Source organism: Microcaecilia unicolor, chromosome 11 (assembly GCF_901765095.1).
Source record: "Microcaecilia unicolor chromosome 11, aMicUni1.1, whole genome shotgun sequence".
Classification (NCBI taxonomy): Eukaryota; Metazoa; Chordata; class Amphibia; order Gymnophiona; family Siphonopidae; genus Microcaecilia; species Microcaecilia unicolor.
In genome coordinates this window covers 108,051,163-108,064,243 of record NC_044041.1, presented here as the reverse complement: position 1 = coordinate 108,064,243, position 13,081 = coordinate 108,051,163, and the positions used below count along the sequence as shown (strand labels likewise).

Here is a 13,081-nt window from a genome sequence, read left to right as displayed (position 1 = left end):
CAGTCACTCTAGCTTTTAGCACCATCTTTCAAAATGGCAGCATCTGACTCCTAGCAGTGTGATCATGCATACTGTGAAAAGCAATGGAGGGTGAACAATGAAAAATGTCCCAGACATGATCTGTTTAAGATGTGAGGCCCCATTTTGCACAACAGGTTCCACATGGGAAATAGAACGTTCAGGTTGCAATGATCACATTTTCCCAATATTTTACAAACAGCTCTGTCAAACAAGGAGCCTTCTGTAAAATACATATAAGAATGCCGAGAGCAATAATTTTGCAAAACTCTATGAAGAAATCAAGAGTAGTATCATTTTGCAGCTTCTATGTATAAGTGCAGCACTTTTATGCTGAAATGTTATACTAATTTGAAAGGTGGTATAGAATATATTAAACTAAGAATACTGATTTTGCAGCTTCCACATATAAATGCAAGCACATACACATAGAGTAGATATTCTGCAGGATTTCACCTGGTAGAAGACTCCTACCAGGTTAAATTCTGCTGGCTGGCTCTGCTGCTGATATTCAGCTGCACTTCACCAGGCAGTGGCGCTAAATATAAGCACAGATTGACACAGCACTATTCAGTTAGTGTCACAGTGGTCTGGGGCACAGTTGGGTAGGAAACAGGATAAATTTAGGACAGCAAAAGGACTATCCTATCTTTATCCAGGCACTGGACTGCTTATCAGCCTGCACTTGGATAACCTTCAGCAATTGCTGAAGACCCAGGTATTCAATACCAATACCCAGATTAGGCCCAGAACTGAATACGTTTTCTTCTGCCCATGGAACCTTTTCTAAATCATGGACCACTGTAAGCTCAATACAGACACAATAGATGTCCAATCTCACAAAACAATGTGAGAAGAGGTAGCAATTAACTTGCAAAGCTCAAAGTTTACCATTTTTTTTAAAAATTTTTGAGGCACAGATATAAAAATAGAAACAAGGGATTAATCTTTTAACATCTACGTGTGCCTCTGAGCTGGTGCAAAAGCTGACAAGAAAATCTATTTAAACATACCTGTATTCTCCCACACCTTAAATATGTCCCAGACATCTACACATGTAAATAGCAGCTTTCTGATATCACCATTTATTGTTGTAGCTAATCTATATAGCGTAAATGCAACTATTTATACATGTAGATGCTTCTAAAATGATCTCCACTGTGTATTGTTTTATTAAAAATAATCCTGTCAATATTCAGCCAACGGTTGTCAGTGGTCTTTTAAACCCCGACCATCGCGGGCAAAATTAGGTCCCAACGTTCAATGGTGGGCCAAGTCTGCGCATCGGCATTGAATATCCACGGTCTGACTACACTCTTTCAAACTGCCAGCTCTTATTCAGGTCCCAGTCAATATTCAGTCGGGATCCAAATAAATATTTATGCAGGTCCCAATTAAATATTGGTCAGGACCTACATGAGGGTATCTGTGTATTCATCCTACCCTCCAACTCCATTCCCCCACTTCCCTAAGCCAAGAAATAGGCCCCACATGACCCCACTCCCTCCCAAGCCTACCTTTACCGTGCCTGGTTGCAAATGGGGTCTTAAGGGTAGAAGTGATGCCCATCAGCTCTAGACCATCATGGTTCCAGTCTTCAAATGCTGGAACACTGTTTCTAGAAACCGCAGCTGGCCATTTGGAGGCTAGAGCTACTATGGGCAGGAATGAGTGAGCATCACAAAAAGGTAGGCCTGGAAGTGGCATTCTTGTCAGACCCATTTCTTCTCTTCATTGGGGGGGGGGGGGGGGGGGGGGCAGCCATTGCTCTGGGTGAGGGTCAAGAGGGAGGGGGCCAAAAGGCCCTTCAGGACACAAAACAGAAGTTAACCAGACACCACTTGATATTCACACTGTTGCCCAGTTAGCTCACCAGATACAGTATGACAACATTTTTGCTGTCCTAACTTTATCCACTTAACCGGTTAGCAGCATGAATATTGATACTAAATGGTTAAGTGCTGGCTCCAATCCAGCTCTGTCCTCAGACTGCCCCTTCACTATACAGTCAGTGCCTGGGTAATCAGACAATATTCAGTGGCACTACCTACTAAATGCTGCTGAATATTGCTGGATGGCCAGGCACTGCCCTGTTAAACCATTTTGAATATCAGCCCCAATGTATCCAAAAAGAGAGACCTATCAGTGATATAAGTAGCACAGGTTATGCTCCAGTTAAGTAGAAGCCTTCTAAAATTAGAGCATATTACTAACTTGGGGGTCTGCCCCATTGCTTGCCCTGGGATTGGGGAATCTTGTTACTATTTGGGATTCTGCCAGATACTTGTGAGTTAGATTGGCAACTGTTGGAAACAGAATACTGAGCTAGATGGTCCACTGGTCTGACCCGGTATGGCTATCCTTATGTTATATTATTCTGGGTCTACCGGAAAAAAATGATTAGTAAATAGAATCCTTAATACCACAAGGCTGGCCAGAAGTCCAAAAAAGGCAACACAAGTCTGCATGAAAAGTACAAAGTTTATAGTAATTTATGTGACTACTGATAGCAACATTAAACCAACTCTCTCCCGATACAACTGAATTAAATAAAATCTAAAACAGTTGGTATTGTCATAAAGTCAATAACAGCCTACGTAAATAGAAATTCTCATAAATACATTGTCTTCTTTGAGTCTGAAATGCAAGCTGTGAGGGGGGTGGGGGGGAGGTAGAGTTTCTGTGGGAGGTCGCAGCAGCCATTTTGAGACTGGAGCTGGCATGGGCAGGAGTAACTGAGGATAACTCCTGCTCATGCCAGTTCCAATATTACAATGGCTGCCGCGAGACTGCTGCATGAGGCCCCAGCACCCATTCTGAATGTGGAGCTGGCACGGACAGGAGTGACTGGGGATCACTCCTGCCCCAAAGCCAGTAAACAGCCAGGGCTTTTTAAGGTAGGCCTGGGGAGGGCAGTGGCTTTCTGTCAAGGGGGCCAGGGGGACGTGCAGCCCAATTTTGGTTATGAGGGACTATGCAGCCCAGTTTCGGCTATAACTGATAACCCGTTTCAGTTGCCCTCTAATGTTATTATAGCCAGGTCTCAGAAGAGTCAACAGGACCTAGACCTCTGCATGTATTTTTCTTTTGAAAATGTTAAAATAAAAAAAGACAAACAATAAATATACACACACACATATACACACACCGCTGAAGTGATACTTCTGTTCTACAAAAGTTCAATTAAAGGAGTGCCAGCGCACTGATGTCACTGCCTAACCCATTGAAAAACTTCTTTAACCTAAACCAGCACAGGCTTTGAATTTTACTGTTTAGCCAAATGGATGATTTAACCTGTCTGAACCTAAAACCCACTCTCAAAGCACCTGAACACACCTGATTTTTAACATTACAGAACAAAAAATACAAACAAAAAAAACCTCATTTTAAACTGGGTAGTAGTTTGGCTATCTACTCGTGAAAGTTGTTAGCAAAATGAGTTGCTATGATTATAACTATGCCAGTGATTTCTCCCATGGTACTTCCAAACTTGGTAATTGAGTGGTTACATACCAATGGACACTAGTTTTCTACCAAACTAATTTGCAAAAATGTTAAAAGGAAAGAAAAGTTTAGATTTACTCAAAGAAAACTAGTTGATGCTCCCACAGAATTTATTTTTAGTTTGCTGAGCACCAAGATGCCTTCTGTCCCTGCCAGATCTGACCCAAAATGTCAGCTACTTTCAGGCCTGACAATGATCCCTATACACAAAACCTTCCAAAGCAGGTCTGACTATACAATACTTTAGAAAGGAGCACCACTCCTCTACACACACACAAAGGAAGAGACTCACTTCTAGTTTTAGTAGCTGCTATGCCATTTTCTGTGAAGTAGCCAAGTTGGCAACAGTCCAAGACAACAAGGTACACAGTCAACCAAACTCCATTCTAGCTATGAAGTAATGATTACATAGACCAATTAGTATACACAGCATGTCATGTAACACACACCAGCATGACTCTCCCAGAAAAGCTGCTCAATTTCAGGGTTGATACTTAAAGGATTTCAAATATAGTACATTCAAAGTAGGGATTTCTTCTTTTGTAGATGGCTGATACAGTTTTTCAACTTGCAAGCACATGATATTTGGTTCAAAATAGGCAATATTTTAACTCATAATATTCACAAATATAATGGTTTTGGCCAAAAAAATAAGTTATCATAATGTTTTAATTTTATCATCCATAAACCCTAAAAGGCACTCTCTGAAACCCTTAGATCATCCTGCCTTTGGGCAAAGTATTTCAGCTCCAGTCCAAAGAAAACTCTGCATCCATCCACTACTGCAAGCCATGAAAAATCTCATCCTTTACCTCCTACAGGAGAAACCAAGATGTGCTAGAGTAAGGCATGCCTCCTGACACACCTAGCTTCTGCCCTGCCCCAACGTGAAGAGCCCCGGAATCCTATCCCATCAGGCCAGGACTGGTGTAGACTCTTCAGAACATGTAAATTAAACCAGCAAGTTTCACCTGGAACTGATGTACTGCAGAAAGTAGTTTGTTGCAGATGGTGTGTCTGTGGCAGGTGATCCAGCATTCTGTGCACCAGATCTTCCAGCATTTTCATCTCCTAGCTGAAAATAATACAGATTTCAAATATTATGTAAAGACGAGAAAAAGGGAGAACCGCCAGCTGAGGTAGAAGCAGCCCGAAGGGAGAGGAAGGCCTGCAGCCTTCAAAAAGATGAGGAGGCGGAGAAGAGAAAACAAAGAATGACCCATATGCTCAAAATGGTATGAGAACCTAACCCTTAAGGTAATCAACCTTATGGCTAGCACTGTAGATGTAATATGGATACAAGAGTTTTACATTTGCTATGCTAAAAATATATTAATAATCCAGAGTACTTTTCTACAGATAACTATTCTGACCACCTCCTCGTATGGCCACCTATTTTCTTGGATCCATTCTTTCAAAAACATATCACAAACAGATGCTTTTGCTTTTGAAAGATGTTTTATTTTGTGCTAGTTTCAATAAATTTTTCTGGTACCACCGTAATCTGCATCTGGAATAAACAGAGGCAGAAAACTTCGAATTGGATCTGGGATAAAGCAGTGTATTGACCTTTATTTCTGTGCTAGTGGGACGTGAACTACTTGCAAAAATCTATTAATGGTAGCATGTCCAGCATATGCCATGAACTACTAACTATGACAGGCCCTATAATCAGCAGTGGCCACAAGATATACTGTTTTCATTTCATAGGACAACAGGACAGAGGAGCACGGGGGAATGCAGGAAGATGAACCAAACAGGCATGGGGAGAAAGTAGATAGAATGAGGACATAAAAAGACATAAGAGTAGTACAGAGGAGAAGAGTGGCCTACAGGGAGAACAGGACAAACAGGGAAATGGAGAAGGAAAGGTCACAAGGGAACATAAGTAAGAGACAGATCAGAAGAGGGAAAAATGTTAAGGGATAGGAACTGAACAGATAGGTAAAAGACAGGTACCAGTGCTGGGTGTGGGGTGGGGGGGGGGGGGGGAATAGTGATGAAGGCAAGTAAGTATTCAAAGATTATCAACAAGTCACAAAAGGGTGAACAATTTGTATTTATATCCTTAGGCTCTTTTCACACATGGGCATCTTCTGGCAGATTTTCCCAGTGTAAAAAGATTGGAATCTGTTACATCCCTGGGTAAAAGAATGACTAGAAATCTTGTATTTAAATATGGTTGCAAAACAAATTTTGGTTTCAAATGTTTTGCATATCTCTAGTAGTTAACTATAACTGGCAGAACCTTAGCTAAGCCTGCAGTAGAAATTATAAACTAATTGTATATGACAAGATGCAGTAACTAACTAGTGGCATGTGTGTGACAAAACAGCGAAGATACTTACCTGTAGCAGGCATTCTCCGAGGACAGCAGGCTATATATTCTCACAATTGGGTAACGTGACGCCACGTTGACTGGTCTGGAACTTGTATCAAGCTTTTCATGGAGCTCTTTTGGAGCGCGAGACATGCTCCAGTGCACATGCACAAGTGCCTTCCCGCACGCCACGCGAACGCGGGACCAACAGTGCAATACAATAGCATAGAAGACGACTCCAAGGGAAGGTGGAAGGGTATGTGAGAATACTTAGCCTGCTGTCCTTGAAGAATGCCTGCTACAGGTAAGTATCTTCACTTTCTCCGAAGACAAGCAGACTAATATTCTTACAATTGTGGAATCCCTACCTAACAGGTTCACTAGGAACAACAATCAATGACGATCTGCTCCTCACAATGGCGAGTTCAGAACATATAGAAGCTGGTAAGCAAATCGTTGGAAGTGAAGCCTGGGAAAAAATAAAGAGTGTCTAGGCGGGTGGAATCGAATTCTAGAATCCAGAGTAAAAGTACATTACTATTCCATCAAATCCTGATGAGAATGCTGCCACATGCATGCTACCCAGAGCAGGAACAAGACGTAAATGTGTGGAATGAAGAGAACACAACAGTCCAACCAAGCTTCCTAAGAAGCGAACAATATAGTCATGGTGTTAACATAGCAAGTCTGAAGAGGATTATCCTAGGTAGCCCGGCCTGGGTGGAAGAAAAAGAAAAAAAGGAGGTAGCTAAACAGACGTCTATTTAGCAATCCCCAATGATGAGCCACCTCCTGCAGGAAGGAAGGAAACTAAAGGCTAAAAGATAAAACCTGTGGGGCTGAGGCCACATCAAGGATAGGCCAGTGTCTGCTTGCAGTGCAATGAGTGGAAAACATGCTTTATATGCAAGAGACTGCATGATGGACGGAGGCAAGAGAAGCAAATCGAAAACCGATACAGCCCAATACAACCTGAGGTAAGAACTTAGGGTAAATGCAGAACACCACTCCACTGCGATGGAAGATGAAACTGCTGACAGGGTCAAAGGTCATCGTCCCAACGAGCCTATGTAACAGCCATCAGAAGCAAATAGGTTGAGGTCCCCTCGACAGGAAAACAAGCAGAATAAGGACACGCTTAAGAAATGGGAATACTGATGCTGAGGTCTCAGAAGCCTTTATACAAAGATGAGAGCACTGAGGAAACTGAGGCGAATCTCCACCCAGTTGATTAAGACTAAACTCAGAAAGATGTAGATGTATGCCTACCAGACAGCAAACCTATCCCATTGGAAAGAGAAACACTTGCCAAAGAGAACTTTCTGAAAAGCGAGAAAGACTGTGAAGACACTTTCAGAAAAAATGCCAGGAAGCCAACGCGAAACCTTCATAATCCAGGCCGTGCAGGCCAGAGACCATAGGATGGGATGCAGAAGAGACCTGCTCCCCCTGTTATGTGGGATGAGAGTCGGAGAATACTCCATGACCCACGGTGCCTGGAAAGAAAATTCTATAACAAGAAGAATTTAAATCTGCAGAGGCCAAGAAGGATGCATCAGAGTGTTGGCACTTCAGTACTTCCTGCTCGATCACAGAGCCTGCCACAAAAGGGAGATGAGAGGAGACGAATAGAGAAGATTATTCTCCCAAGGGGAAAGGTAAGTGACGTCAGACTGATCCAGACCTGGACACGGAACAAAATGGAAGGACGGGGTTATGTACTTGAGTAACCAGGAGAGAGAGCACAAGGATTTTTCCAGAAAAGGGAGATCCTGGAAGGAACATTTATTTATTTAGATTTTGCTCACACTTTTTCAGTAGTAGCTCAACGTGAGATACTGGGTATTTCTCTGTCCCTGGACAGCTCACAATCTAAGTTTATAACCGAGGCAGTGGAGGGTTAAGTGACTTGTTCAAGATCACAAGGAGCAGTAGTGGGGTTTGCACCGGCCACCTCTGGATGTCAAGATGGGTGGTCTAACCACTAGGCCACTCCTCCCCATATTCATTGTGGTGATCCTGAAATGAGGACGTTATAATGCCTTTGTATCGCTCCATGGTGCGACCGCACCTCAAATATTGTGTTCAATTCTGGTCGCCTCATCACAAAAAAGATATAGTGGAATTAGAAAAGGTACAGAGAAGGGCAACGAAAATGATAAAGGGGGTGGGACGACTTCATAAGCACTGCCACGCTGGGAAAAGACCAAAGGTCCATCAAGCCCAGCACTCTGTCTCCGACAGCAGCCAATCCAGGCCCCAAGAACCTGGCAAAAAACCCAAAATTTAATAACGATCAATGGACTTTTCCTTCAGAAATCTGTCCAGACTCCCTTTAAACTCAGCAAGGCCAGCTGCCGTCACTACCTTCTCTGGCAATGAGTTCCAGAGTCTAACTACGCGCTGAGTAAAGAAAAACTTTCTCCGATTTGTTTTAAACCTACCACATTCTAATTTCATCTTGTGTCCCCTGGTTCTATTATTCTTAGAAAGCGTAAACAAATGCTTCACATCTGTCCGCTCTATCCCGCTCATTATTTTGTAAACCTCTATCATATCACCTCTCAGCTGCCTTCTCTCCAGGCTAAAGAGTCCTAGCCGTCTTAATATCTCCTCATAGGGTAGTCATCCCATCCCTTTTATCATTTTTGTCGCCCTTCGCTGCACCTTCTCCAATTCCTTTATATCTTTTTTGAGATGAGCGACCAGAACTGAACACAATACTCCAGGTGTGGTCACACCATGGAGCGATATAACGGCATTATAACATCCTCATGCTTGGTTTCCATCCCTTTTCTAATAATACTCAACATTCTGTTCGCCTTCTTAGCCGCCGCAGCACATTGAGCTGAAGATTTCAACATCCTATCCACGATGACTCCAAGATCCCTTTCTCGGTCCGTAACTCCTAACGTGGAACCTTGCATAACATAGCTATAATTCGGGTTCCTCCTTCCCACATGCATCACTTTGCACTTGTCAACGTTGAACTTCATCTGCCATTTGGACGCCCAATCCTCCAGTCTCACGAGGTCTTCTTGTAATTTTTCACACTCCTCCCGCCTATCAGGAAAGGCTAAAGCGGCTGGAGCTCTTCAGCTTGGAGAAAAGATGGCTGAGGGGAGATATGATAGAGGTCTATAAAATAATGAGTGGAGTGGAACAGGTAGAAGTGAAGAATCTGTTCACTCTTTCCAAAAATACTAGGACTAGGGGGCATGCGATGAAGCTACAAAGTAATAAATTTAAAATGACTCAGAGAAAAAAAAAAAAAAGTTTCTTTACTCAATGTGTAATTCAACTCTGGAATTCATTACCAGAAAATGTGGTAAAGGTGATTAGCTTAGCAGAGTTTAAAAAAGGTTTGGACTGATTTCCTGAAGGAAAAGTCCATAAACCATTATTAAATTGGACTTGGGGAAAATTCACTATTTCTGCGATAAGAAGCATAAAATGTTTTGTACTTTTTTGGGCTCTTGCCAGGTATTTGTGACCTGGATTGGTCACTGTTGGAAACAGGATACTGGGCTTGATGGACCTTTGGTCTGTCCCAATATGGCAATACTTATGTACTTATGGCATGCGATGAAGCTACAAAGTAGTAAATTTAAAACGAATAAGAGAAAATTTCTCTTCACTCAATGTGTAATTAAATTCTGGAATTTATTGCCAGAGAATGTGGTAAAGGCGGTTAGCTTAGTGGGGTTTAAAAAAAGGTTTTGACAGCTTCCTAAAGGAAAAGTCCATAGACCATTATTAAAATGACTTGGGGAAAATCCTCTGCTCATTTCTGGAATCAGCAGGATAAAATGTACTGAACTTTTTTGTGATCTTGCCAGGTATTTGTGACCTGGATTGGTCACTGTTGGAAGCAGGATACTGGGCTTGATGGACCTTTGGTCCGTCCCAGTGTGGCATACTTATGTACTTATACTTATATACTTAAGTGAGTGTGGAATGAAGCTCCATAGCATACACTCGTGGAGAGGTAGCAAGGCTGAAGTCCAGAGAAGGGCAATGAAATCCTGTATTTGAGCTTCCAAGTGGATCCATAGAACTAGCGACCCAGCTAGTGGGCAGCGAAGGACAGCTCGTAGAAATCCATACTCTCGTATTAATCCAACTACCCTGAATGGAGAAGTAGAGCTCAGGAAAACCAAGAGAATTCTGAAAGTTGTGCATGGAGGCTATGTCTATGTGAGGGAGTGCAACCTCCTTACCCCTCACAAGAACCTCAAAGGAAGAGCTGATGGACTAGTACAGATCTCCTAGGAAGAGACTTGTAGCCCAGGAAATCAAAAAGGCAAAAGCAATCCTCCATCTCTGAAAGTAGAGAAAAGACGTTCGCCATGGCCCCAAAGGGAAAGACAGGCTCGTCAACGGAGACAACGTCCACTCTGAAAAGTGCTGGGAATGCGAATTTGACACCCCCCTCCCACAATATGCTCATCACCGGTACCAGCCAGGAACCCATCATGGGTGGGCTCAGACTGAGTCCTCTTTATCCGAGAAGAGGCAGGACCCTGAAAGGATAGGGCTCCAGACTCAAGTTGCATTAAAACTGCTTGCAGCAGCGTTGATCAACGCAGGCAGCAGTCGACCTCAGTGCTGCATGCGACACCGGTGATGGAGGCCACACCACAGGTGAGGACCATGCAGGACTGATATAAAAGGCGCAGCAGGCGCAAGCACCCATGAGATTGATGTGGATCAAGGATCCCAAGAGCATGATGGGCGAAAGCGTTGATGCCGATGCTCTGAAAAGAGCAGATGCAAATGGCGTAGCAGGTGCAAGCAACTTCGACAACAATGTCCCAGGATCGAGGCTTGTATGTCAATAGGCATGTCGGGCACAAGCATCATCAACACCAATGCTCTAGAAGAGAGTGGAGCCGATACAAATGGCATAGCAGGCGCAAGCACCTTCAATGCCAATGCCAACCCCCCCCACCGGGGATCGAGGTTTGGATGTCAAGAGGCATGGAAGGCACAAGCACCTTCGACATCAATGCCTCTTTAAAAAAGTGAAACAGTTTGGAGCTGCAGTGTAGAAATGAACTGCTGACGCAGTGACCATACGGGCTTACCGAAGGTAAAATTAGTTCTTACCTGATCATTTTCTTTCCATTAGTCCCAACAGATCAATCCAGAGACTTGTGGGTTATGTCCTTCAACAAGCAGATGGAGAAAGCGAGAACTCCGAGTTTACTATATGTGGTCATGTGCAGTCCTCCACAACTCAGTATGACGATACCAAAGCAGAACATCATCCTTATATAAACACAAATCACACTCTCCTGCCTTTCCCATCGTCCTTCATGTTAAAGAATGGAATCACGCAACTGCTACCGCAGTTCTCCACAGCTGACTCGCTGAACTGACGAAGTGTAGACTTATCAATGAACTTAAATTCCAACAGACCAAAACAGGTGCAACCGAACCAAACTTTGAAACTAACAACTGGAACCACAAAACCTCAGAAATAGCAGAATCAGGGAGGGCCTCTGGATTGATCTGTTGGGACTAATGGAAAGAAAATTATCATGTAAGAACTATTTCACCTTCCATTTCGTCCCACAGATCAATCCAGAGACTTGTGGGATGTACCAAAGCAATCCTTCAAGTAGGGTGGGACACATCAGCCCCATAGGCCAACACAGATGCCCCAAACGCCACATCCTGCTGCTCCACCACATCTAGCCGATAATGCTTCGCAAAAGTGTGTACCGACGCCCAAGTAGCCGCTTTGCAAATCTCTGCCAGAGGAACCAAACGACACTCCGCCCAGGATGTAGACTGAGCCCTCGTAGAATGAGCGCTCACCCGAACAGGAGGCACCTTGCCCAAGCCAACATAGGCCGAGACAATCGCCTGCCGTAACCACCGAGCTATCGTGGCCTTGGATACCATGTTTCCTTTATTAGCTCCAGCAAATAACACAAACAAATGATCCGAACGGCGAAAAGAATTCATGACCTCCAAATACCTCACAAGCACTCGCCTCACATCCAAACAATGTAGAGCTCGGAACTCCTTCGGGTAATCCGCCTCCCGAAACGCTGGCAACATCACAGACTGGTTCATACGAAAACATGATACCACCTTAGGCAGAAAGGACGGCACCGTTCTGACACATACCCCGGCCTCTGTGAACCGGAGAAAAGGGTTCCTGCAAGACAAAGCTTGCAGCTCCGACACCCGTCTCACAGAGGCCATTGCCACTAGAAAAACAGCCTTCAACGTAAGATCCTTCAAAGATACCTTCCGCAAAGATTCGAATGGAGAACGCTGCGTCGCCCGAAGCACCAAATTAAGACTCCACTCCGGTAGCACCGGAACCCTCGGAGGGTGGACATGGTTAACGCCCCAAAGAAAACGCACCACATCCAGATGGGCGACCCTGCAGATGGAATCTGAAACATGCCAAATCCGCCACTTGAACTTTCAAGGAACTCAAGGACAGGGCCTTATCTAACCCGTCCTGCAAAAAAGCCAGAATATAATGCACAGAAGCCGACTCCACCGCAATCCCAACGGAGGCACACCAAGAGACAAAGGTGCGCCAGACTCGCGCATAAGACGCTGAAGTAGAGCGCTTTCGGGTCAGCAGCATAGTACCTATGACCTTTTCTGAATACCTCTTCCGTCTGAGAAGTGCCCTCTCAAGAGCCATGCCGTAAGCCCAAAGCGACCGGGATTCTCCATGCAAACTGGGCCCTGAACCAGGAGATCGTGTCAAACCATCAGACATAGAGGCTTGTCAATCAGGAGATGGACAAGGTCCGCATACCATGGCCGCCTGGGTCAATCCAGAGCCACCAGTATCACCGGCCCCGGATGCCAAGCGATGCGGCCTAGCACTCGACCTATCATGGGCCATGGCGGAAAAACATACAGAAGAACCTCCGGCTAGGACTGAATGAGCGTGTCTATACCCTCAGCCCCGAACTCTCTGCCCCTGCTGAAGAAGCGGGAGGCCTTGGCATTTGTGCTTCTGGTGATCAGATCGAATGCTGGAACCCCCCAGCGTTCGGAAATCTGGTCGAACGCCAACCGGGAAAGCTCCCACTCCCCCGGATCCAGCTGATTCCGGCTGAGGTAGTCCGCTTGAACATTTAGGACTCCTGCACTGTGTGCTGTCGAGAGAAGACTGAGATGCCTTTCTGCCCATGAGCAAAGCAGCGCCGCCTCCTTGGCGAGCTGGACACTCTTGGTACCTCCTCTCTGTTGACGTACGCC

The 13,081-nt window shown here is 44.5% G+C and overlaps 1 protein-coding gene across 1 annotated transcript in view; it reads right to left on the bottom strand.

Annotated features, from left to right (window-relative positions):
- RANBP3 (RAN binding protein 3) overlaps nucleotides 1-13,081 on the bottom strand; it is a 316,713-nt gene that overhangs the window by 165,084 nt on the left and 138,548 nt on the right. The window contains exon 10 of the mRNA XM_030219670.1: nucleotides 4,494-4,597. Within this exon, the coding sequence (XP_030075530.1) occupies nucleotides 4,494-4,597 (104 nt within the window). The remainder of the gene's footprint in view (nucleotides 1-4,493; nucleotides 4,598-13,081) is intronic.